The 26,855-nt window shown below is 37.4% G+C and overlaps 1 protein-coding gene across 5 annotated transcripts in view; it reads left to right on the top strand.

Annotated features, from left to right (window-relative positions):
- Positions 1 to 26,855, top strand: part of Nrcam (neuronal cell adhesion molecule) — a 277,444-nt gene that overhangs the window by 207,486 nt on the left and 43,103 nt on the right. For 4 of the 5 annotated variants that reach the window (XM_071613514.1, XM_071613512.1, XM_071613520.1 and 1 more), the window contains 8 exons: positions 4,079 to 4,184; positions 6,235 to 6,431; positions 8,128 to 8,250; positions 12,131 to 12,301; positions 12,780 to 12,836; positions 14,578 to 14,689; positions 18,009 to 18,193; positions 19,797 to 19,928. In XM_071613514.1, the coding sequence (XP_071469615.1) occupies positions 4,079 to 4,184; positions 6,235 to 6,431; positions 8,128 to 8,250; positions 12,131 to 12,301; positions 12,780 to 12,836; positions 14,578 to 14,689; positions 18,009 to 18,193; positions 19,797 to 19,928 (1,083 nt within the window). The remainder of the gene's footprint in view (positions 1 to 4,078; positions 4,185 to 6,234; positions 6,432 to 8,127; positions 8,251 to 12,130; positions 12,302 to 12,779; positions 12,837 to 14,577; positions 14,690 to 18,008; positions 18,194 to 19,796; positions 19,929 to 26,855) is intronic. The other variant, XM_071613519.1, reaches the window with a different exon arrangement.

The following is a 26,855-nucleotide window of genomic DNA, read 5'->3' as shown; positions in this document are numbered from 1 at the left end:
ATATATTCCCTCTTTATCTGAATACTCAATCTAACAATCAGAGGGAAACGGGCACCTAGGGCTAACTCAATTATCGCTGCTAATGGAGAAGAGGCAGCACCATGATGAAAAGAAAGTCACGGATAACCCAGGCACTCCTGCATTAACCTTTACAAGTAGTAATGACAGGCAGCACAGCAGAATGATTAGAATTGCATGCAAATGTAATTTCTTCCCTGCCCCTGTTCCTCGCACCCTTTTTCCAGTATGTGAACCACTCCTTAGGGTAGGACCTAGCCATCCCTGGATGATTGAGAAATTTGGAAGCAGAAAGATGCTAACAGCCTAAAAAGTTTCATTACAGACTTGAAAAGTACTCATAGAAATATACAATTCTGAAATCAGTGCTGGGCTTGGCGTGAATGAGGCGTTGTCATTGTAGCTATGTCCCATTGTTAGGTATGATTATCATGTGCATAGTGATGTCTGGGATAATAGGATCAGACACTACACAGTATGTGACAACTCAAATTAATTGTAGAGTTCAGCTATTTTTCAAATTGAACATAATTACATGTCCAGCACAATATGTATGGGTTGGAATTAGCCATTCCTATTCCTGGAAGAATCTCTTTCTTCTTCTTCTTCTTTTTTTTTCCTTTTTTGCCTTTAGCATTGCTTTTGTTCTTTCTTATGTTTATGTGAGAACCTGCTGCAGGAGCAAACAAAAGCATCAATGCCAGTTTCTTTCTCTTACAACTTCACAACTACAGCCTTCACAATATGGGTTTTTAGGTCAAATCAAATTGAGGAGACACCCATTTTATCTTAAGGTTCTAACGTTCTCATTACTAACATCTGATTTTCTTTAATCCTGTTTGCCCACTCACCTGCTGATATTGATGGGGAAAAAGCAAAACTTCTTGAAGACTGTAAGTGTCTTTCTATAAATTACTAAGCAGTGTGAAATTTTGACTATGTCTTTGTTTTTTGAGTTAGTACTGTAAATTAAATGCACAATGTTATGTTTTGTGACAGTGTCTTTTTAAGCATGTGTGTTTACTATAGTTAAATATTGCATTTGATTATCAAGGTTCAAATATATTACCTGCATGAATTGTGAAGACTTGGGCATTATTCTCTTGCCAATATGCTGCTCTACTAACTTCCATGCTTTTTTCACATCTGATGTAACTCAATGAGAAAATCCACAGCCCTCCAAGTCGCTGGGCAAGCTGTAATACACCTCTAATCCCAGTGACGGGGGGGCTGAGGCAGGAGGATCCATAGTTTGAGGCCAGTCTGGTCAACTTAGAGAGAACCTGTCTCTCTAAATAAAAAATAAAACGTCTGGGAATATGGTTCAGTGGTATAGCAACCCTACGTTCCATCCACAGTATCCCCCACCCCCACCACACATACACAAGAATGATTATCTGGTTTTACATGCTTGCTAGAACAAAGACACATCTTTTTGGTGTCTTTTAGAAGGTGGGTGCATGCCGAAGCTTCACCAGGTCAGCCATTGTCTCTCTATTGCTGCTTTAGCCTTCAGAACTGTTCAGGCTAGTGTTTCTAAATGACATTGGTAGAATAACCCAGCAGACAAGAATATTGTCTTGAAGTATGCAAATGACAAGCAGCCCCCACTTATATCATTTCTGAATGCTTAATCTAAGCAAAACCTTTTGCTGTCTCTGACAGCTGGGCAGCATGTATCATCTAGAAAAAAAATATAGTCAGTTTTCAGGCATTTGAAAATTTCCTTTGATGTTGAGTTAGCCAGGAAAATTATGTAAAATCACTTATTACTGCTTATTACTGCAAAACATTTGTTAATTGCCACGTGACCAGAGCACTGTTCACAAAGGTACCTCCAGATGGTAAACTCCTGGCAGCTAGGAGTGACATCTAAGCTGGCTCAGCTGTAGACACATGAGAGAAGCTCTGCATTTGAAACCACCGAATTTGTGCCTATGCTCACCATTTTTGAGGTGTGCAATCCTAGGCTTCCTTCCATCATCCCAAACTGTATTCCTAGAGATAGAAGGATCAATCAATCACTCCTCATAGGTAAAGCTGGTACAAATAAAAATAATTATGGCAATAATTTAAAAATAGCAAACATTTCTAATATTGGCATTTACTAAGAATTTTACACAAATTATTTTATTAATTCCCCCAGCTACCCTAGTATGTAAATACTACTTTTAAACCTCAATTTCCCTCTGAAGAAACTAGGACATACAGAAATTAAGAAACTTGCTTAAGTCCCACAGTTAGTAAGAAACAAACATACAAATTCTGAACCTCTGGACCAATCTGCTAACCAGCATTGGAAATTGAAAGGGCTAGAAAAATGTGGGATTTACGTGTGTGGTGAGAGGCTAAAAGAGGAGACAGGTTAGTTGGAGGATGAAAAGGCGATGGTATGTTGCTAAAGGGTAAGGAAACTTATATTGTTCAGGAGGCTACATTTAATTAGTGCATAATAAATGATGACCAGAAAGAATTTAGCTTTAGAATTTAGGACTTACTTGGATGTTTAGTAGGAAATGCCTAGTGAACAGCAGCAATAAGCTGCAGACCAAGGCAAGAGAAGAGAACCATGTTCACAGATTTACACAGCTTTAGATGCAGAGGCATTAAATTTTGCCCCAGCAACAGTTAACCTCAATAGAGACAAGAGCAGGGGGCAGTTACTGAGTTTTGGAAAATGCTTGGTTGGCAAGTGGAAGAGTTTTCACAAAGCAAGCACAGAATGTGGGCAGAGAGAACAGGTAAGATCCAGAAGATGAAAAACCGAAATGATCCAGAAAGTCAATTGCATCAACAAAGGAAAGGAAATTGAGAGTTCAAACGAGGGTTTCAGGGAAAGTTTCAGATGAGGGGAGGCGTACTGGATCAGGGCCATTGCATGGCAGGGCTCTGGGAATGCCTCTCACGATGTGGCCTGTGCCAGGTTTCCCAGTCTCAGCACTAATTATATTTAGACCAAATAAGTTTGTTGTGGGGGATTTCCTGTACACTTGAAGATATTTAGGAACATCCCTGGCTTCTACCTGCGAGAGGCTAGTACAGCCACCTACCTAGTTGTAACATCTGAAATTGTCTCCAGATATGACCAAATACCCCTGGAAGGGTGGGCGCAAATTCCCCTGGTTGAGAACCACTGGTGTGTGTAAACAGCTCTCCTGGAGTTGTGCAAGGTAGTGGCAGGAGTAAGCAAGCAGAGAATTTTCTAGAGAATTTTGTTCTCTGCTTTTGCCTTCCTAGTCATGCCATTTGCCACTCTAAACAAGGGTTGAAATAGATTGTTTCTCTAGAGCCTTCCTGTTCTAACATTGTAATTCTGATTTCACAAGAGGAAAGATATGGTGACCTTAGAGCAAATTGAAGAGCTGCAGAGGTCCAGATACTGGCTTTCTTCAGATTGGATTGTTCTGAGTCAAAACAGTTTTCCCCTACAATTTCATTATAAAAGATTAGATAACACTTTGAAAAGTGAAATGGAAACATTGTTTTCTACAACACAGAACTTCAATTTCATTATCTTTGAAATAAGACTGTTTTTGCCTTGTTCCTAGTTCACCTACCTCTGGTTCTAATAAGGCATGTCAGGTCTCCAATTTAATGATCTTTTAAAGTTAAGATTCTCAAGTGAACGTGTTCCCAATATAGTTTAATTTACGTAAGCACACTAATGAACTGTAAATTACTCTTTCCTAAGAAAGACTCAAATTTACGTCCCAACTTAAATTTCACTGAAAGACATCATTTGTACCAAAAGAATTAGAAGAATTTCTCATTGTTACATCAGAAAGAAATGTCTTAATATTAGGATTATACTGATGATTATTTTCCCAAACTTTTAGTGTGGGAAAATGGACTTGGTGAGTGTGTGTAAAGTTGCCCCAAGGAAGTCATGCCTCAACTTCAACTTGAAGTTGAAAGTCTATTGAGGTATGCACAGCCTCATTGGAAATTACTAGAGACGTTTGGAGCAAATGTAGTGTACTGCAAGTGATTAGGAAAAATGGTTGCTGTATGATATTACATGATTTATTTTTTTACATTTATTCTTCCTTCTGAAATGAAGTGGTACAACCTCCAACCATCACTCACCAGTCTCCAAAAGATTACATTATTGACCCTCGGGAGAATATCGTGATCCAGTGTGAGGCCAAAGGGAAGCCTCCTCCAAGGTGGGTGTACTTTCTGCTTTTTGACAGTACTGAAAATAAAGTCCAGGAATCTCTAAGTATAGAAATAAATTTGGAAACTCCGTAGAATAAGGTAGGCCATGTAGAACTCTTCTTTTTGAGTTAGACATTTCTCAGTGTGATTGATTAGATTACCCTTTGGTTTATCTTACCAACTCCACAATTCATTTTAACTCTTCCAAGATACAGAAGGTAACTGCTTATTCCTAAAGCATCAGTTGTTGGTTTATGGTTTTATCTCCCAGATTAATTAGAGCCAATTTGTTCCTTTTAAATCCCAGATAATTGCATTTTCATGTGCAGATTTTCTGCAGAATGCTCATAATATATGGGAAGATGTGGAAAGAGCCTTCCAATCCTGTCTCTGACACTAATGGCCTTATGACATGAGCAAATCCCATTTCTCTGGGTTTCAGTTTCCTCATCTGTTAAAAAGAAAAGAAGAAGTTAAATTTACTACTTTCAAGATCTCTACTACCTTTATAGTGATCTGTAATATAGTCCTGAATAGTTTTCCAATTTGTCAGGATTTAGTACTCAGGATTCTTCGTGTGGATCTTGGCATGAATCCGTCAAAACCCTGTCAGATTGGTGTATTTATTAGATGGGAAACTGATGCCCAGCAATACTAGATAACTTATCCAAGGGCCTATAGTGGATGATCTGTGACTCGTCCAGTACATTAGAATTTTAGAGTTAGGTTGTTATCAAAATACAATGATTTTTAATAATTAGTAAATTGTAATAACTTTAATGATTATTAAATTATAATAAATGTAATTATAAGTAACAAAGAAGTGAAATGTTTTAGATATTTTATTTCCAAGTTTGGCTATTATAGGATTTTACTACTATTACAAACCAGCACCTGAGGAGAAAATTAACTGGCACTAAATATCGTGGTATATCAACGTCCTTATCAAAGGTTTGCTTTAAAATGATATTCTGCCATATTATTGGAAATTCTTACCACACAAGCCCTGACATGATGTTCTTTGGTGGAGTTCCCCTTCAACGTCTTGCTTGTTTAATATCTACCTTCTGTAATTCTCTATAGGATAGGGTTTCTCCTCCTCAACACCATTGATAAGTTGGGTTGGATAATTTTTTTATTGTGGGATAATTTTTTTATTGTGGGATAATTTTTTTTATTGTCCTGTGCACTGTGGGACACTTAGCAACATCCCTGTCCTCTACCTGCCAAGTGCCAGGAGCCCCATCCCCACGGTCCTAGTTGTGGCAACCGCCACTTTGAGGATGCACAGAGAAAAGGAAAATCTAAGTAGGCCCAGAAAGCACATTTAGAGATGGATGCCTTTAAGTGGCCTTGGCCATCACTGATTTGTTACTAGTTATGAAGCATTGAATTGCATGAGCACTATGACTTTTATAGGAGGCATTTGTATAAATCAAACCAAGAAAGATAAATCTCAGTTGACAATTTGGCATACCTTGGAGGAATTTGTAAAACCATCTCTCAGAGTAAAAATTCTCAAAATAGAGTTTATATAGAATTACCACTTTTAATAACCAACGTTTAAAACACCCTGAACTTGTAACTCTTACCCTGATCCCAGCCTCCGTTTTGCATTTTGGTAACTTGAAACGGGTCTAATCAATTTTCAGCTCATATAGACAATACTTTCTTGTCACATTTCAGCCCAGAGCTGATTATTATAGACAGGTTATCAACTCTATGAGTAATGGGGTTTACAATAAAAAATGCTAATAAAACTCAAAGAGAATATGCCTGAGAGAACTGTTTCCTGTGTTTCCTTGGATAAGTGACAGGCAATGTGTGTTAGCTTTGAGCTTTGAAGAAGACAGGTACCTCAAAATGTATAACCACCACCTTCTTCTAAGTCATGACTCAGAGCAACATTTTAAATATGGGGAATTATTGCTTTTCTACTTTATATTAAAATCTAATGATTGTTTATAGGGACTCATGACTATTAGGAACTTGTTGAAGAGTAAATAATCCTATTTTTTCTGGATCATTAATAAACTTAACTCTTGATGTATTGGGCAGCTTTTCTTGGACACGAAATGGAACTCATTTTGACATAGATAAAGACCCTCTGGTCACCATGAAGCCTGGATCAGGAACGCTTATAATCAACATTATGAGTGAAGGGAAAGCAGAGACTTATGAAGGAGTCTATCAGTGTACGGCGAGGAATGAGCGTGGTGCTGCAATTTCTAATAACATTGTCGTCCGCCCATCCAGTAAGTGATACTTTTCAAATATGACCATTTAAAGTACTGTTCCAAGCTGGGCATGGTGGTGCACGCATATAATTCCAGATACTTGAGAGGTTAAGACAGGAGGATCTCAAATTCAAGGCCAGCCTGGGCAACTTAGAGAAACCCTATCTCAAAAATAAAAGGGAGGTGACTCAAAATGGGGTAGGGAGGAAGAGCATGAGAAGAAGATTAACACTAAATAGGGAAGAGAGGTGGGAGGGAATGAGAGGGAAAAGGGGAATTGCACGGAAGCTGGAAGGAGACTCTCATCGTTATACAAAATACATGTATGATGATATGAGGGAAAAAAAAGAAAAAAGAAATGTGTCACATTAGATTGGGTAGAGAGAAGTGATGGGGGGGGAGGGAAGGGGAGGGGAGGTAGGAAGGGCATCAGAATAAAATAGACACTAGTATTGCTGTATGTATATATGTGTCTATATAACCAACGTGATTCTGCAACTTGTACACTTGGAAAAATGAGAAATTATACCCCATTTGATTCAAATCAAAAAAATAAAATAAAATAAGGGCTAGAATGTAATTCTAGGGTAGAGCACTCCTGGTGTCAGTCCCTAGTACCACACACAAAATAAAATAGAAAAATATCAATTCAAGATTCAGCATCTGTTACATTACCATCCAAATACTGTAATAAGAAAGCAATGACATCGATTACAATATTCCTACTTTATTTTGCATGAAAGTTATTGCTCCTTTCTGCTTTCCTTTAGCAAAACTTCTCAGCCTAATGCTTTGCCAATCCATTGTGTCTTTTATCCAAGTCCTGAATAAAAGACCAGGATTTATTTAAAAAAAAAAAAAAAAAGTTCATCAGGGAACTGATCTAATTTTTTCTCACATGCCTTTTGTATAAGTTTTTTTTTTAATAGCTGGATGAAAATAAATTCAGTATATGGGTGAAGGTGATTTCTTTTAACATTTTTGTTTCAAATTTTTATTGTGGTTCTCTTCTTAACCTCTCAAGTATCTGCAAAAACCTCTCAAATATCTCTCAAAAACCTCAAGAGCCTGTATGCATGTATTTAAAGAATAGCGAGCATTTGCTGTTCTTGTCATTTTGAAAACTTTTAAAATTACATGTATAATGTATTCATTATAGAAAAACTTAATTACAAGTAAAAAAAGAAATTTAAAAATCATTCAAGTGTCCTTTCTTTCAAGGAAATAACCACTGCTCAAATATTCTTTTCCTTTCTTTCCAGCAGATATATATGTATGTGCATAAAGCCAGCTCATTCTGAAATCCAACCTTTTCTGAACTACTGACATAGCATGTATATTCTCAAGTCAATCTTACAAATTAGTGGACTTAAATAATATTGTATGATATTCAAAGGTATACTCTTTGTGGAGAACATATTTAGATCGAAGTTATGTGTCTTTATAATGATGTATTTAGTATACATTTTTAGACATGAAATCATTGACTCAGAATTCAGACTATCAATGGCAGTGAGTGATAATTTCTTTGTTTTTTACTATGTTTTGATTTTTTTAACCTTTAACACTGTATTCAAATGTCATTTTCTCATTGAAATACATAAATTTCAAATTTTTATTTCCTAAAAAAGTTTGGTTTGCCTTTCTTTGTAGTACTTATTAAATTTTTTCATTCAAAAATAATGCAGAAGTTATTTTTTTAATTATTTAATAGGGTCACCGTTATGGACCAAAGAAAAACTTGAACCAATAATACTTCGAAATGGTCAATCTTTAGTACTTCCCTGTAGACCTCCAATTGGATTACCACCAGCTATAATATTTTGGATGGATAACTGTAAGTTTTAACAATAAGAATTTTCTTTCTTCAAGAGTTTATTTATAAAGTTTTTTCTGTCATAATAAATTATTTTTGGGATTCATGAAGTATTCATAAAATATCATAGAGATGCTCAGGAAAATACTGCTCATTGAAATAAATACATGCCATTTCATTTATTCCTTCAATTTTATCAAGCACTTACTATACAATGGAAACTGCTCCAAATAAACCACAAATACACCACTATCACTGAGCTTACATTCTATCTAAGTGGATGGGTTGGAGAAGGAGGCAGACAATAAATGCATTTAGATAATCTTTGTTGGTTGATAATAAATGTTATAAAAGAGAATAAAACAGAATTTTGAGCCCAGACCTAAGAAAATAAGACAGCAGGTGGGGCCCCTAAATGTTTCAGTAGCAGGGAGCACAGGTGTAAGCCCTAAGGTAGGAGTATCCTGGTGTGTATAAAAGATAAACACATGTGTCCAGACAGAGATCCAAGAGAGAGGAAGATGAACAAGATCATGGAAGTCACAGGACTCAAAGAAAAGTGCTTCAGCTTTTGCTCTGAATAAACTGGCAAACCAGTGAAGGAGTGTTTGTCTGAAATAAAATAAATAGTAGCAGTGTGACTTCTGCTGGGGTATGGAGAGTATAGAGGACTAAAGGGGAGGCCAGTTAGGGGTTCTGCTGTACTCTAGGCAACAGTTGAAGGTACTTGGACTTGGGTGGTAGCAATAGAGTGAGATAGATTCTGGATTTATTTTGAAGGTAGAGCCCTCAGGATGTATTGGGGTGGGGGCAGGAGCATGAGAGAGAGGAAGAAGAAGAGATAACTACCAAGTTTGGAGACTGAACAGCTGATAAAATGGAATTGCCACTTCCTGAAACAGCAGAAGCCCTCAGTGGGGAGGAAACTGAACTGTTTTGAATGTGTCATATTTTTGTTATTTTATCCCTAACAATAGTTAATATTCACTGGGCCTTTACTAAGTGCCAGTCCCTTTGCTAAGAACATCACATGGGCCACCCCATAAAACAACCCCATGAGGAGTATTTAATGATTTTTTTCACTTTCCAGATGAGGAAACTGAGGCAAAGAGAAAGCCATCCATTAGTCAGTTTCAAATTTGTCTTCCCTTGATCTTCTCCTTGAAGGAATTATTTACTGCTCTGCCTCTTCTACCCTCCCAATTTTCCTATGCTAATAGGGTAGCATTTATCTCAGAGGAAACACATGGCTTGGCTTGTAAACTAAGCAACCAGAGTGTGAGTTCTATAAGGCATTGATGTCCTGATGCCCAATAAGAGTCAGAGGTGCATGTATCAGAAGTATGATCAGTGGTGTGTGCAATGTTATTGCATAGATAGCACATCTTAGAACACTGGAATGGATGGGAGAATTTAGCGGGGTGGGTGCAGGTGGTGCAGAGCAGAGCCTGGGGGACTGAAACCACAAGCCATCAAGAGGTCACCAACTTAGGGAGAAACCAGGAAAGGAAATGAGAAGGTGCAGTCACTGAGGTCAGAAGAGAACATAGGAAGAGTGGTGCCCCAAGAGCAAGGTAAAGAAAGTACTTCAAGAAGTCTATTCCCAGTGACATGATTTCCTCTGCAATCAAAGGCTACATATATTATTAAAGAGAAAATTTGACTCTTAACACTCAATTTTCATTTTTTAACTTTTATGTGAAATCACTCAGAAAGTATCACAAAGAAATTAAAAACAAATATATAAAGAAATAAATATGACAACATATTTTAATTTTCACTTTATAACATTTTTTTACAGGTTTTGAAAGAATAAGTAGCCAACCCAATATATGAGTGACAAATGGTTTTGAGAACAACACTCTCCACATGTCACTGTCAAAAAAGAGACCCAGTGTTTGGTCATTGGTTCTAATCAGCAATGGTTTCCTTTCTGCTTAATAAAAAGATATACTGCATGTAAACTCTCAGATCATCTGAGTATGTAACTAATTTTTTCCCACTTTGCACAGCTTGCTGTATCGTTTATGTACATATTAAGCTGTTGACAAAGCTTCTGACCTTTCAGATGGAAATGGCATTTGCAATATGAGAAAGCAATTAGTTCCACATAGCACTTTTTGAAGATAACTTAAATTATTCATATCTTCATACATTTTTTTCCAAGCATAATACAAAAAAAAAAAAAAACTCAAAGAGCAAAATGATACCACCATAGTGAAGTCCGTTGCCTTACATCTGAACTACCAACACCCAGGAATCATAAAATACAGCAGGATAAACAAAAGACAATAAATATATGATTGTCTTTAGCTCTTTGCATTCATTAAATAAATGTTCCTTCTTTTTTTTCTGAGTAGTTTTAAAACCGTTGTTTTCCAGGGGATTAAAACTATGAATTTACAACAACTACCGAACCCCTATCTTGACCAAGAACTTGGCTTACACATATAACTGATGGTATTCTTTTAAGCTCTGGCTCCAAGTTTCTTGGCCTTTTCTTGCCTGAGGGAGCCTTTTAACCATTATTTTGCATTTTGTGAAATGTTAGACCAGGCACCTGCCACTGGAGGAGCATAGCTGTTTCACTCAAGCTGAAGAAATCTTATCGAAAGACAAACACCTGTCCCGAGGCCACTAAGATGTGTAACTCTTCCTTATTCTTTCACTTTGGAACTAAAGAACTCTCACAGTTCAGGCTCTGTGAACTGAGTCAGGAGCTTCAGGAGACCTTTTAGCTAGCCAAGTGTAACTTCTTGCAGAGATAGTGAGTTCCACTTCCTTGCATCCTCCATTGGGTAACAGACCTTCTCTCCATGCCTAAGGCTAGACAGTTTCTTGACTGGACCTGAGGGGAAATGAATTATCATGCCTGAAACTAGAAATTCAGCATGTCCTTGGTTATTCATTTAATCTTTCCATGAGTATTTGAGGGAGTCCCTCTGAAGGGCCAGGCACTGATCCAGAGCCACAACAATGTATACGGGAGATGGAGGTCTCTACTCTCCTGGATCTTGAATTCTGGTGCAGGGATATGAAAAGTAAAAGATGTAGTATGTCAATAGATGATAGGAAATTCAGAAAGGAAAAAGTGGAGGAGGAGAGGGATACTGGGGTAGGGGTTGCTTCTCAGGGGCAGGTTGCAGCCTTGAATAATGTCGTCATCACACCCTGTAGTTAATTTCCCACTGACTGCCTGGTTCTCTAATTAGATCATAAGCTCAGACAAGATTGGGGCTCTGGTATGCTCAACTCCTTGCTCAGGGAGCAGCAGGCATATAGAAACAGATCATATTAACATCCTTATGAACTTTCTTAAAGCATTTTCTAAGATATGCACAGACAGGGGTGATTAATTTAGGAAAAGTCATACAAACTTTTGTAAAACATTTCTTTGTTTATACTTGCTTCAATAAAACATTTCCCTGTATGACTCTAATCTCACCTCTTCCCCCATCTATGAAATTAGGGTTGGGCAGGTACAGTTGGAGTTCTAGTGTGTCTTCCATGTTTTTATATAATTGCTTTTTCTTAAGAACTCTATTAAAATATTATATATATTGGGCTGGGGTTGTGGCTCCACGGTGGAAAGCTTGCCTAGCATGTGAGAGGCCCTGCGTTCAATCCTTAGCACTGGGTAGGTGAATATGGTAAAGGTATTGTGTCCAACTACAACTAAAAAAAAGTATTAAAATATATATATTTATATCTGTGTGTGTACATATCTGTGTGTGTGTATATATATATATATATATATATATATATATATATTTTTTTTTTTTTTTTTTTTTTTTTTCCCCCTAAGTGAAGTGTCCACAGAATTATTGGTAGTTAAGTTGCTAATTTGGAGCGTGGCCATGTTATGATGGAGTGATCTGGTTCTCCTTCTGCCTTTCTCCAGCCTTTCAAAGACTTCCACAGAGTGAGAGGGTTTCCCAAGGTCTGAATGGAGACCTTTATTTTTCTAATGTTCTCCCAGAAGATACCCGTGAAGACTATATCTGTTATGCCAGATTTAATCACACTCAAACTATACAGCAAAAACAACCTATTTCTGTGAAGGTAGTTTCAGGTAAGAGTTCATTTCCAAATCTTCCTTTCAGTGATGTTTACACATGTGAAAAATTATAAACCATTAAATACTACTGAGATAAATAGGCTCATTGATTAGGAAACTACCTGTGAAGGATCACTAGTGGTGGCAGATGGAAAGAGCATGAGTATCCTAAATACTGTATGGTGTGATTGCCATTACTGTTTCCATGATGACCTTCTGAATCACTTGGTATTCTGAACATCGATGTGTACTTTATGCCCCACAATGCCTTTTATTTGACAATCTTGCTGCGTAAGTCACAGATTTACATATTACTGGTTGGGGGTGGCTGAGTGAATTAATAATGAGTTAGTCATATACAGTGTTAAGCACCATTTTTACATGGTAGGGATGGTACTTAGCACAGCTGTATACCTTTGTTTTTGTTGCCCAGTGGTTTTTGACCCCTCTCCCCTACTTTTGTGCCCTCTTCATAATATTCTGTTTATTTCAGTGGATGAATTGAATGACACTATAGCTGCTAATTTGAGTGACACTGAGTTTAATGGTGGTGAGTCATGGTGATTGTAACTGATTTTCTCCTTCATTGTAGACTTTAGTTCACTAACTTCACCTCCATGGCTATTTAACCTTATTTCTTTATGAAATTTCTAGTTATATGTTTAGTACCACTAGTTTCAATGTGTGTTTCCTATAAAATTTAGTTGTAAACTTTCAAGCATGTCACTAAAACATTTTCCATGGTGTCTGTATAATAATGAAACTTGTTTTTAACTGTTCTCATGTAAAAGAACCATTTCACTTGATCTGGATAAAATCTTTCATATATGTTTTGAATTATATTTTCCATTTTTTTTTGTCTTATTCATAAACTTTTCTCATGAACTAAATAAGAGTCGACTGGTGTATTAACCTGCTAGAATACGTCTACATCAAAGCTTTTAGTGACTAACATTAAGTGGATTCCATAGTAAATCATCACATTTCCAATTCATTTTCACATGACATTATGCAATACAAATAGTAATACTATTTCTCTGGGTTTTGTATGAAACCAAGTTACTATCTTCAGTGAAATTAAACTTAAAAAAAAATAGAGCATTAAACTTCATTCTTTTAAATTGAAAAAAAAAAAATTTCCTTAAGGGAAATGTGGTACTTCTATCAATAAAAATAATGAGTTCTGTATAGAGGGCCCTCTTAATTATCCAGAAGGCAGAAAACAGAATTTCTACTATATTAATTTTTCATACTTTAGATATGAACATTTTGGTATCAGTGACATAGCCCAACTCCTGCTATTTTATTTTGCTTCATTTATTTTAAATATACTCTTAAAAAAATATGGGCCTTAAGACCATTCCCAAAGTGACTTTAGAAAAGAAAATTTCCCCTAAAATCTCTAAATTCTTTAGAAAACTAATTTCTCCTTTTCTGATATTTAGTTTTTTCTTCTGAGAAATGAGAATAATTCATATATTACCTATTCATTCAGCTCTGATGAGCACCAAGTAGGTAATTTATTTAAGTTTGAAAATAGTGAAGAGCTATAGATTCTTAAGATGTTATAATTTCTACTTCAAGTTTTTCCAAGAGGCTTTCAGAAGTTAAGGTTATATTTTGCAGAGTTCATAAAAAAGTTGACCTGCATAAATATCCCTAAGATCTCTGAATTAAGACCTTCTTTATTTTGTCATTGAGGAAACTGGTTTTAATTTATCTAAGTCTACCATTATTCTTAACTTATGGCAAATAATTTGCCTGACCTCTGTCAGTAGTCCTCCAAGTTTGTTTTATTTTCTATAAACTTTTGAGTTTGGAAATTGATTTGGCTGTAAAGTTATCCCCAGTGTAAACCAAAGTACCTCTTCCATAATGACACCTTTTTGAAAAACCTAATGTCTTCTAGAAGATAGACAGTTAATTTTGTTTTTGAGCTGAGCACTAATCTTAAGGGATATATAGTTTGATAACATAATTTTCCTTTCAATGTTAACATTTTGAAATTTGTCAATCCACAGAAAATTTGTAAAACCCTAACCTAGATTAAAAGAATTTACAAAAGGAAAATAGTCCTTTACTACAACTTGAGCTTATGCAACCCAAATTATTTGTATTTGTATTTTCCTGTTTCAATGAGTAAGTGGATGTAGTTTAACAAATTTCATAATCAATGCTAAATAGTTTTGAAAAGGGATTAGAATTTTAGACAGGTTTTTTTTTGACAGTGACTGCATTTCTGGAAATATATATTCATAATTTTTAATGCATATTTATTTTCTTCTTTGCAGCTAAATCAAGTAGAGAGAGGCCACCAACATTTTTAACTCCAGAAGGCAATGCAAGTCACAAAGAGGAATTAAGAGGAAATGTGCTTTCACTGGAGTGCATTGCAGAAGGCCTGTGAGTTCACACACTGCCCTGATGTACATTTCTTATAAAAATATAGTAGACTGGTGGAGAAGCATTACTATCATAGGAGGAGTCATTGTCATACTAATCTCATCAAGCATCAATTAATTTCCAAAGTAGAGTGCATGATTTGCATTATTCAAATAAATCACTACTGTAGTAGTGTTTGCATTGAAATAAGTATCAGTAGTTACCTCATGATTGCTATGTTATAATAAGGAGATATAATTTTGCTATTTTGTAAGAACCTATTTTCTAAAAACTTAGTGGCTTAAAAATAATAGCTATTTACTATTGATCCTTTGTCTGGAGGTCTGCAGGGAAATTTTACTGTAAGTTGAACATGCTCATGCATCTGCTAGGCAACTCAACAGAGGGTTTGTGACTCTCAGGGTCTGCTGGTTGTTGGCCTAGCTCTTGGTTGCAAGTTTCATCCTGGCTTGTTCTCCTAACAACAGAAACTCACCAGGCATCTTAGGGCCTAGCCTCATAACTAGCACATTGTCCCTTCCATTCCTTCCTATTAACAGGTCACAAGGCCAAACCTTGGTTCTTTGAAATGTCTCATCTGTGCACATCTCAGAACTGATGTGCCTGTGACAGGCATTGCAAAGACCTCACCCAGACACAAAAGCAACTATTAGGATGGGTCTATATTACAGGCGAGTTTCTACACAGTCCCTGGCTAGAGCAAGTGCCTCGATAGGAAAATATCCTCTAACAGCCTTGAATGGGATCCCAGAAGCATGCTGCCTTCACAGTTTGTGATCCATGCTATTCTTGACCTGGTAACTTAGTGGCCTGATCTTATCTGAGTCCAGGAATAACTACTTCAGGAAGCGTTTGGAGGCCTCTGCTGGCCAAGTCAGGAAATCACACTATATATGACAGTTCCTTAGACTGAATACTAGCAACAACCTCCTTTAAAGATATGTTAAAAATCCATCTTTTCGGGCTGGGGATGTGGCTCAAGCGGTAGCACGCTTGCCAGGCATGTGTGCGGCCCGGGTTCGATCCTCAGCACCACATACAAACAAAGATGTTGTGACTGCCGAAAACTTAAAAATAAATATTGAAATTCTCTCTCTCTCTTCTCTCTCTCTGTCTCTCTCTCTTAAATTTAAAAAAAAAAAAAAAATCCATCTTTTCCACCAGAATTAAAAAAGAAAAAGAAATAAAAAAGAAAAAAGTCCAATTTTTATTATTTTGTTAGAAAGTAGCTTAATCTCCAACCTCCAACCTACTGGAGTAGAATTACCTATTCTGAAATTTGGTGCCTCATTTTTCCACAAATGATTTGCAGGTTGTGTATTCTTTATCCAAAATGCTTGGAACCAGAAGTGTTTTGGATTTCATATCTTCTTTTTAAATTTTGTTATATTTATATAGACTTTACTCATTGAATGCTAACATGACACTTAAAACATTTCAAATTTTGGAGTATTTGGATTTAGGCTTTTTGATTAAGTATGCTCAACCTATATTATATAAAATATGAAATAAAGTAAGGTTGGTCTTTGGAAATTTCACAATATTCCTAAAAGAATTTCTAAAACTCTGGAATGTTATAAAACCAAGATTGGAACTCTATCTCTTACAGAACAACAAACTTTAAACCCAAAGAATCAAAACATTCCAAATTTGGAACAATTGCTCAATAGAGTAGCAGTCCTCCAAAATGAGTCATGGCTCTTCGAAGGGGAAACTATGATATTATGTTTCTATCCCCATTCCCCTTTCATCTTCAGATCATATGAAATTCAAATTAGTCTAACTATTAGAGAACAGTTTATGTTTTCAGGTTCCACATGATATAGTTGTTCAAATTTCAAAATGATTTCTCATCTTCTACCTCTTTTTATATGCACAACATGTTTAATTAGAAGCTATTTCATCAAATATATATTATTTCAGTAATTACTCAATTATTTCTATTCAATCCAGACCAATACTATAAACTATCAGTTAAATCAACTTGCATTTCTAATGACAAGTATTATGATCTTCCTGAGGTCTGGACCAAACTTTATCATTACCTTCCCAGCACATAACTCAGTGCTCTGTGTCTAGTTCAGTGCTTAGGAATTGTTTGTATTGAATGGATCTTTATTTTGTCCTCATGAAAACCTTGTGAAATCATTAGATCAGGTCGTGCAACTAAGGAAACTAAGACCCCAAAGGGTCAGGGATCCAAAATCAGAGAGAAATTTAAGGACAAGGCTGGAACTTGGAAGATTTAACTTCAAGCCTATATCCTGGCTTTTTATCTATTTCCATATTTCAGGGTTTAGTAAGAAGCATAGATGGTTGGACACACCTGTAATCCCAGGTTTTCAGGAGGCTGAGGCAAGAGGATGGCAAAGCAAAGACTAGCTCTGGCCATTTAACAAGAACCCATTTCAAAATCAAGAATAAAAAGGACTGAGAATGGAGCTCAGTGGTAGAGCACCCTTGAATTCAATCTCTAGTACCATCAAAGAAGTAGAAAAGATAGAAAAAACACAGCTGAATGAGAGATGATATAATATACAAATTTGATCTATTAACAATTGATATAATAATATTTTTAATTATCACTAGTAAAGAAATTAAGGAAAAATACTAATCCTCTAATCACATAATTCATGTCATCAATTAGCCTGTTATAAAATAGAAAAGTTCTTATTGTTTGCTATGGAAATGTGTGAAAGTCTGGGGACACAGATATATTTGTGAGCCCTTTCTCAGTACTTTTTTTTTTTTTTTTTTGCATGGGGAGTACTGGGGATTGAACCAGGGGTGCTTCACCACTAAGCTATATCCCCATTGCCATTTGTATTTTTTATTTTAAGATAGGGTTTTGCTAAGTTGCCAAGGTTGGCCTTGAATTCATAATTCTCCTGCCTCAATTTCCCAAATTGCTGGGATTACAGGCATGTACCACCATACCCAGTTTCTCTGTACATTTTTACCTTTAGCTAATGAAAAAATATAGCTCAATATCATTGATTTAATTGAAATTCTCTTGATATATACCCTCATGTAAAAATACCTGGGAGCTCCTCATTGATAAGGATTTTGAAGAAAATACTTAGGTCCCTTCGGTAAAACAGCTTATCATAGCAGCACTGCATCACTGAAGGCAAAGTTTATGGTGTGCCATAAATTAGTATAGTTCTGGTTATGTGAAAATGGTATCTTACCATTTTAAATGTAGGTTTTGAGCATTATTTATAAAAGTGTGATGCTAAAGAATTTGTTGTACAATTGCATGAAAACTCGCCCTCAAAAGTAGTCACATTTTTTGTAACATCATTGTTTATCCCATCAGGCCTACCCCAATTATTTACTGGATAAAAGAAGATGGAATACTACCCATCAACCGGACATTTTATCGGAACTTTAAGAAAACCTTGCAGATTATTCATGTTACAGAAGCGGATTCTGGGAATTACCAGTGTATAGCCAAAAATGCATTAGGAGCCATCCATCATACCATTTCTGTCACAGTTAAAGGTAAATTATTATTTAAGATGCATTCCTCTTGCTTTCACACAATGACCTGATACTTCAATTTAATATACCTTTGATAATGTTCTTCAGTAATGATGAATGTAAATTTATATCAGCATTCACAGTACCTTGAATCTCTTTTCATTGCTATTGAGAATGCATCTACACCAGGTTAAAAATTTGCTCCTTCAAATCTTCCTTACAGAATTCCGTTTAATAAATATAGAAGGAATGAGGAAAATACAAAAATCACCATTATCCCATAAGGGCAACTGCTATAGGCAAGGTTCACTGATGAACATTAAAATTAATGGGTTACCTTTTGAGGAGAAAAAGAGGATATTTCTATAGCTTCAAAATGTTTCTCTTCCCTAAAAACATGAATAACTGGGGGAATTTTAGCATGTCCACTGTTTTTTTTTAATATTCCTTTCTTGAGGAGATGGAACTTACTTCCCTTCTCCTGGGCACACTTAATGACTCACAATGAACAAAGTGTGGAATGCTGGAGAATACTAATTTTGCAGTGGAGACATTTGGCAGACACCACCTTAACCAAGTCATGAAAGTGAACATCACCAAGAAGTCATGTTGATCTCATGTCCTTCCTCAATATGGTACAACAAGTTGGTTCATTCCTTTGGTGGTATTCTTAAAACCCAAAACTTCAGCTAATCATGAGATAACATCAGGAAAACCTTTGTTGGAAGACATCTACCAAATAACTATCATTGTAATAGTCATGAAAGACTAAGAAACTGTCTGATTGGAGGAGGTAAGGACCTACCTATAAAGACTCAATACAGGGATGGGGATGTGGCTCAAGTGGTAGCGCGCTCGCCTGGCATGCGTGCGGCCCGGGTTCGATCCTCAGCACCACATACAAACAAAGATGTTGTGTCTGCCAATAACTAAAAAAATAAATATTAAAAAAATTCTCTCTCTCTCTGTCTCCTTCTCTCTCTCTCTCTCTTTAAAAAAAAAAAGACTCAATACAGTGTGGTATCTGAGACAGGATCCTAGAATAGAAATAAGACATTAGTGCAGAAAAGAGGGAAATCCAAACAAAATGTAGAGTGTAGTTAATAGTATTGCATTGATGTTAATTTCTTGTTTTGATAACTGCACTTTGCTTATAATAAGATGTTGACATCAGAGGAAACTGAATGAAGGATGTATGGAAACATAATATACTACCTTTGTAGCTTTTCAAGAATGAAAATTTTCTCAAGGGGCTTCCTAATTTTATAATTTTATGTAATTTGCAGGGCTCAGAATTTAAATTCATTTTTCTTAACCTTTCCTATACCTGTAAATTACTTTAAAACCTCAGATAAATCTGACACCTCTCTGATGTCCAATAGATTTAAATATAAAATGAAATTTGTGTCAAACAGGTCTAGAGTGTGTTTAAACATTCAGGGAATCTCTTTAAACATCCTTTTGAAAATCTAGAAGTTTCAAGCATTACTATTCACTTTAAAAAAAATGAGACTAACAGTGTTTTGCAAAATAACTATTTTTATTACTGAAATAGTTCAACATATTCTTTTGCTATTATACTTATATGATTCATATTTGATTTTTTTCTCTTCTTTTAATAAAGCGGCCCCTTACTGGATCATGGCACCTCAAAATCTTGTGCTGTCCCCAGGAGAGGATGGGACCCTGATCTGTAGAGCTAATGGCAACCCCAAACCCAGAATTAGCTGGTTAACAAATGGAGTCCCAATAGAAAGTAAGTTTCTTTGATTGACTGTAGTTGCAGGATATTTTCAAAGCATATCTATTTCTTACCAGTGAACAAATGGTGAAATTTCTCTGATCAAGGAAGAAAGCCATATAGAAGTTAAACAGATGTGCTGAATGATCTTTAAAGTTTCATTTCATTACCTTTAGATATTCATTATGACTTTGAGTAATTTATATTATTAAAATAGTGGTGTGTGTGTGTGTGTGTGTAAACATGCCTGTGTTGACTGGGACTTGGCGATACTTCTGTTTGTTACCTTATAACATGGAAAGAGTGACATGGCCAGAAATACACATCACCAAAAATGTTCATATTATCTTCTATAATCAAACATCAAGTGATTTATGGAAAAAATCATAGGAATCAGAAGAGACAGGCAAGGAGAGTAGCCCTAGAGCCAATGGATCTAACAAGAATAAGAAGCACAGCTGTCTTACTTTCAAGAGTTTTTAGTCCTGAGTGTAGCCCAGATGTTCCCACATTCTCCAATCTTTAGAGATCACCATCCTATTTAACATATAAAGAACACATCCCCTGGTCTGATCTTATGTAGGATGCTCAATTGGTTGCAAGCTGACCTTCCCTGAGTATTGCCTAGATCACCCCTGAGTGATGCCTACATACCCTGGCTGTGCCTGTCACCTACAGCCACCTTCCTTGTTCAGCTCCACTCCCAGCTTGTTCTTATTAGCCAGGTTTTCCCAAGCTGCTGCTATGCTGCCCACAATGGTCCTCCAAAATGTGGCCACAGGCCCTCCCATTAATCTCCTAAGACCAGACTTTCAAAAACTTGGTTAGAGGCTTGAAGATAGTAGAAGGGAACAATAGCAAAGGGGGACAAAAACATCAAAATGGATATTGCCCCTCAATGCCCTTGAACTCCTGTGAACACAGCCCACTACCGTCATCTTCCTCCACCTACTCACCACGAATTGTTGCTGGCAGGGGAATCTCCAAACATTTTCTACTTCTTGGGGTCCAGATGTACTCTTAGATCCAGAGAGAGACAATCAGTTTCTTCTTCAAATCCAGCCTCAGTTCACCTCCCAGTCAATGTCACAGTCATCCACAAAGATATTGCAGACAATATCTGCATAATAAAGGCAACTTTCAGCTTATGGTAGAAAGCAGCTCGACCCCTGATTGCCTCTAAGTCAGAGTCAAATATTGATTCCGCTTCTACATAATCAAAAGGTCCATTGAACTGGCTTTCCTGAAACTTACTCTACCCACTAAGACTGATCTGAAAACAACCAGTATTTTTAAGATGGCACAAGTCCCTGTTTTTCATCATCAAGTGTGACAACTACAGGTTTAGACTGAGTAAATCACACCCTGTTCTGTAGTACTTTGGGGGAAGTCACTTGTGTCACAAAACATAGTAGTCATCAGATACTTCAAATTAGACAGCCTATGTTTATGCTCAGAGGAAATATGTTCCTAAGAGAAAACAGATTCTAAAAAGGCCAGTAAAAGGGGTTACAGTATTTCCACACCCAAGTTTAGTCATGATCAGGATAAGGAAAAGTGACATTACTTTGTGGTTGTATATAAGGAGGCTATTGCCATTCTCGGGGGGTTATGAGTGAAAATTGAGAGAAAAAGTGAAAGAAAGCCCAGAACTAAAGGAGGTTTTATGGTAATGTGACTTTCTTAGGGATACATACAGAATAGTGGTAAGTGATGGAGCTTGTTCAGCACTTTTGCACCATGTTTTTGTTTTCTGTTTTTGCGACTCAGAGGTTCTTTGTGATTTATGGAAGGTTAAATATGCTTCTGAGAGCTAGACTCAGCAAAACACACAAGTGGGAGGGAATTCCCATCTAGCCACTCAGTAGGGAAAATGGGAAACCTGGGGATACTGACGATTAAACTCTCACGTTCAGCAGTCAGAATGCAGCCCTAAGCAGGGAAAATTGAGATAAGGGTAAGAGATTAAATAATGAGGCTGCTCTTTTCCCCTGATTTGCTTATTGTCCTTCCAAATTGGCTCTTAGTCTTTTCCTGCTGGTATAATCTAGTATCTTAGACTGGATAATTTATAAACAACAGAAATGTATTGCTCATGGTTTTGTAGGCTAGGAAGTCCAAGATGAAGGTTCCCACAGAATTGTTGTCTGGTTAGGGCCTGTGCCTTCTGTGTGTGCTCACATGGCGAAAGGTGAAAACACGCTCTCTCAAACTTTTTATAAGGCACTTTAACCCCATTCAAGAGTGGGGAACCTTCATGACCTAATCACTTCCCAGAGTCCTCACCTCAGTACTCCCTCCATGGGGGTTAGGTTTCAGTGTGGGAGTTTAGGTTTCAAGGTATGAATTCTGGAGAGCCACAGACATTCAGATCACAGCACCAGTGTAAGCAGCACCTTTGAGGGAAGCCTGTACTATAGTTGTGTTAAGAACTTTGAAAATGCACTCATAGATTCTCCCTTTTAAACATATTGTTTTGAGGGAGGATTAGCTACAAAAGGCTTTGGTGGAAGAAGGCAGTGGTCCCTGAGAGACAATTTAATCCCTTCTTCTTTAACACTAAATCATCCAAATAGGTCTAGAGCAGAAAGAGTCAGGACAAGCTTTCTCAAATCAGCTTCCAAATAAATTCATCTCTTCCATCCCAAAAGTATTCTTTAAATCCCCTTGGGACAGAAAAGAAAGGGGGCCAAGAAGACATGGGAATTCTGTAGCTCCTGCAGAGCTGGGGTGCCCTGGCCTCTGGTGTGCAGCCAGAACAGTCGCTCTAGAGTTTGCACTGTGGGGAACACCACAGTGTGGCCTCAAAGCAAGGAGCTAGGCCCTCAGGTGGTGCTGGGAGTAGGTGCTGTGTCTACACCAAGGTGATGGGAAGCTTTCCTGAAGGTGTTCAAGACGGACATGCGTGGATTACTGTGTGGACTTCCCAGAACTGAAAGGTGATGGACTTGCAGGACCCCTACACAATGATACTGCTGAGGCACAATTGTTCCCCACTCCTGGCTCTCAGTGGCTGGTCCACATACAACTTCTGCTGAGTAGTCTCTTGGGTAGATACTGAGCCTTAAGTAGCTAAGTTAAAGTGAACATGCCCCCACTGTAGATTGGCATCTCCTAATTCAAAATAAGGAATAAATGAGGAAGAAAACTGCTAAAAAAAAAATTCAGTGGATGCTTGAGCTTCTCCTTTCTACCCTGCTTGGTAGTTACCACATGAATTTAAAGACCGCCCCCAAACAGAATTGTCTTGAGATTTGTGGACCATTCTGAAAACAGCTTGTTTCTCATCCATAGCTTGTTGAGTTGTGTTCCATACAGATGCATCCAGCATTGCTGGAATATAGGGGAAGGAAGGCAGAGAGATATGAGAAGGCGAAGATAGGACCAATAGCAAAATCTGCTGCCATATACGGAGGCACAAATGAGCCTTGTAAGGATTATCAGCCAGAATAGACCCCAGAAGTTGGCTGTGGGCACCAGCTGGCTTGCTGGCAACGCCTACTATCCAAGAGACTGCAGAAACTGTGGGTGGACCGGCAGCTTGGGCCAGGGTACAGCTGTGCCTCTGCAATACCACTGTATAAGAAGCCATGCAGTGTCCCTGCCTGAGGTCTATCCCCTGTGTCACCCAGCAGACACACTGTCAGGGGCCCATACTGCCAGACACACAGACTCCCACCCCTGCTCTGTGGGCTATCACTCCAAAGACACTGACTGCCTCCTGTGCCTCTGCAGGCTCTGGCTGCCAAGTAGACACAAATATTGTAAAAGGAGAAGCAGGATCAGGTCAAGGGAGGGGTAAGACGAGATCTGCTAGCAAAATTAGTTGTTATTGGTTTGCGACTGTGCACTTCAGATCTGGAAACTTCTATTTTACAAACTGAAAGGATCAATTCCAAATCACCTGCACAAGTTATCTCAATGGCTTCTAAAGCTCTGTCCCACTGGGTCTGTCTAAATTATTGACAACTTTCCTTGAGGTAACTAATAGATTATATTAAATATGAGATTTGTCCACAAACTACCCAGAATGTTTACAAAACAATCTACAGAAGTAAAAAAATAACACAGCTGTAAGAACTGGTGCCAAAGAACTTGATTTTACTGTGCAGCCTGCAGTGTCTGAGAGGATAGGGAGCTGAACTCTATCTAGAACAAGAAAGAAAAAGAACTTGCTGACAGCAGGTTGGATAAAGCATTGCTGTACTCTCTCCAGAATAGATAAGTGCTCATAAGTTCCTCTTCTCCTCCCTTCCTTCCCCACTGGAGAGTCCATGCCACATCACCATGCCATCCTGGTGATAACCCCCAAGGCCAAGGCTGTGGACACCATAATTCCTGTCTCTGTCCCAGGAGGTAGTGGGAGAGTTTGATGCCTGCAGTTCTTTTATCATCTCCTATGTGAGTTGTGTTAGATCTCAGGCCATTCAGCATGGAACATGTATAATATCACATTCTTAGGTTGAAAGGCTTCTTTTCTCTCAGATATGAGAAGGGAAAAGAACAAAGGTGACAAGAAAGGGCAGGAGATATCTTCCTGCCACAATCACATATTTCACTCATACTGAAAGCCAGTAACACATAGTAAGCTGCCAGGGAATGAGGCCCACTAGAGGATATTCCTGAGATTCTGTCAAAGCATCTTCCTTCTTCCTTTTCTCAAAGGTAAAGGGCTTGGTTGTTTACCCTTAAGGGGATGGAATAGGTAGAAGACAAATAAAATTCAACTCTATCCAAAGATTGATTCTACAATATTCCTGAATGATCATAATTCCAGGAAAGTTTATAAAGTTGACTACTTCAGAAAACCTCAGCATTAATTTCCCTTAAAGAAACCATTAAGCTCTCCTGTCTGTAGTTTCCCATATCCAAAATGCATATACTATCTGATTAACCTCTTTCATAAAGTTCTTTGTAAAATTAATTATGAATAGTTACTAAAAACATTATTAAAAAGTTATTAAAAAGCTATTATTCTACTTCTGGACCTTACTTTTGGGGCTTCAAGTTATATGTGCTAATTCTGTGCCTTTAAATGTCTTTCTCCACATGTTCGTTTACAACAATAGAAATTGGTTGTTCCTAGGATGAATTATTACTCCTTTAGGTAATTTGGGTGTGTAAGCTGGTAAGTTACTCCCACCCACGAGCCAACACACAGTGTCCCAGGGCTTCAGATGTCTCTGCACTAGTGATTTCATTCTATGTCCAGCTACCAACTGAGTTTCCATATGTCACTGTGGTAGTTTCTGATTTTATTTGCAGTTTTCAATAAGTGCTTAAGGAAAATGTAGTCCAAACTTCCATGGAGAGAAAGAGATTTGTGTAATCATTACTTATACTAAAACAGTTTGTTTTATTCCTAAATACTTTGCCAAAAGTAAATATTTGAAGAGTGCTCCATTTAGTATAAACAAGGCAGATACAGTCAGATGGCTTTCCAGAAACGATATCTTCCCAAAGAGTTGATACCAAAGAAAAACACTACTCTGAGCTACAGAAATGAGGTATGTTTGTGATTGATGAATCTCCACTTGGGAAAAATTATTCTTCTAGCTTTGTCATTTGAGTTATGTCTTCCATAGTCATGGTAGTATACCTTTTATTATTATGATTATGTGGCTTTCTTAAGAGTGTAATATACTCAAGGAATTTGAGGATCTTTGATTACACAGTCTGCTACCCATCCAGGAAGATTTGGCCCAGAGATCTGTGCTGAAATACGTGTCACTGTATTACACTGCCTGGCATAGCCACAGAAGTACTTAAGAGTGGGTATGTGGCTGGCATTGGCATCCCTTTGAAGAGTTCCAACACTGAGTAGACAAGTGCTGGGTCCACAAGGTCTAAGAATAACCCACAGAGAAATCTCCAGAAATGCTGCTCTGTGTTCCAGCATTGAGGCAGTGGATGGGTATCCCTGAGAGCATGAGTCAGAAAGGCCCAGTGGTACAAGATGAGCATCTAGGACAAAGAGCACAGCTGTCCTAACATACACCACCTTCTTAGGTCCAAGGCTGCCCATCAGCTTCACTTCACAGTCCAATGTGACATTCCTATCATTTATTAATGAATCCATAGCCTGTTGAAAATTATGACTTGTGTTTGTCTTCTGGTTGGGAGAAATGTTCCTTAAGGCAATTTTTGAAGTGATTAAAGTCAAAACCAGCAAATGTGAGCTAAGAAATCAATTCAAAATATTTTAACACACCCTCACCACTAACTGAGCCAATGAAAATACCTAAAATGATTTTATAAGTTAGCTATTGATTGTGATCAGTGTCATACAATTACTTTTGTAAAAAATACCTCTCATGCTTGCTCAGGAATGAAGGCATTAATCTGTCCATGAAGAGTAGTTACTGAATCGGAGTTTTGAGAATCCTTGGAAGCCAAAAACTTTGTTCTAATCTTTAATTTATGGTGCATTTTTAGTATATTCTGGTCTGAAACTTATGAAAGATCTTCAGTCTATAAATGTGATAGAATATGTAGCTGGACAGGGTATTGGACAGGGTGGTACACACCTGTAATCCCAGCTTCTCGCCAGGCTAACACAGGAGAATCAACAGTTCAAAGACAGCCTCTGCAATTTATCAATAACCTGTCTCAAAATAGAAAAGAAAATTAAGGGCTGGAAATGTGACTCAGTAGGAAAGTACCTCTGGGTTCCATCCCTAGTACTGGAAAAATAAACTGAAAGAATATGTGGTAGGCAAATTCATGCCCTGCCCCCTCCACATCCTAATCCATGGAAGCTGTGAATATGTTACTTTACATGGCAAAAGAAACTTTGCACATTAATTAAGGTTAAGGCCTTGAAATGTGGAGATTATCCTGGATTATCTGGTTTGGACCCAATTTAATGACAGAAGTCCTCAAAAGCAAAGTTTTTTTTTTCCTGGCTGTTGTCGAAGAGAACTATGACTACAGAAGAAAGAT

The sequence above is a fragment of the Marmota flaviventris genome, chromosome 1 (assembly GCF_047511675.1).
Source record: "Marmota flaviventris isolate mMarFla1 chromosome 1, mMarFla1.hap1, whole genome shotgun sequence".
In the NCBI taxonomy this organism is placed as follows: Eukaryota; Metazoa; Chordata; class Mammalia; order Rodentia; family Sciuridae; genus Marmota; species Marmota flaviventris.
Note: the sequence above shows the minus strand (reverse complement) of the source record. Positions and strands in the feature narration are given on the sequence as shown.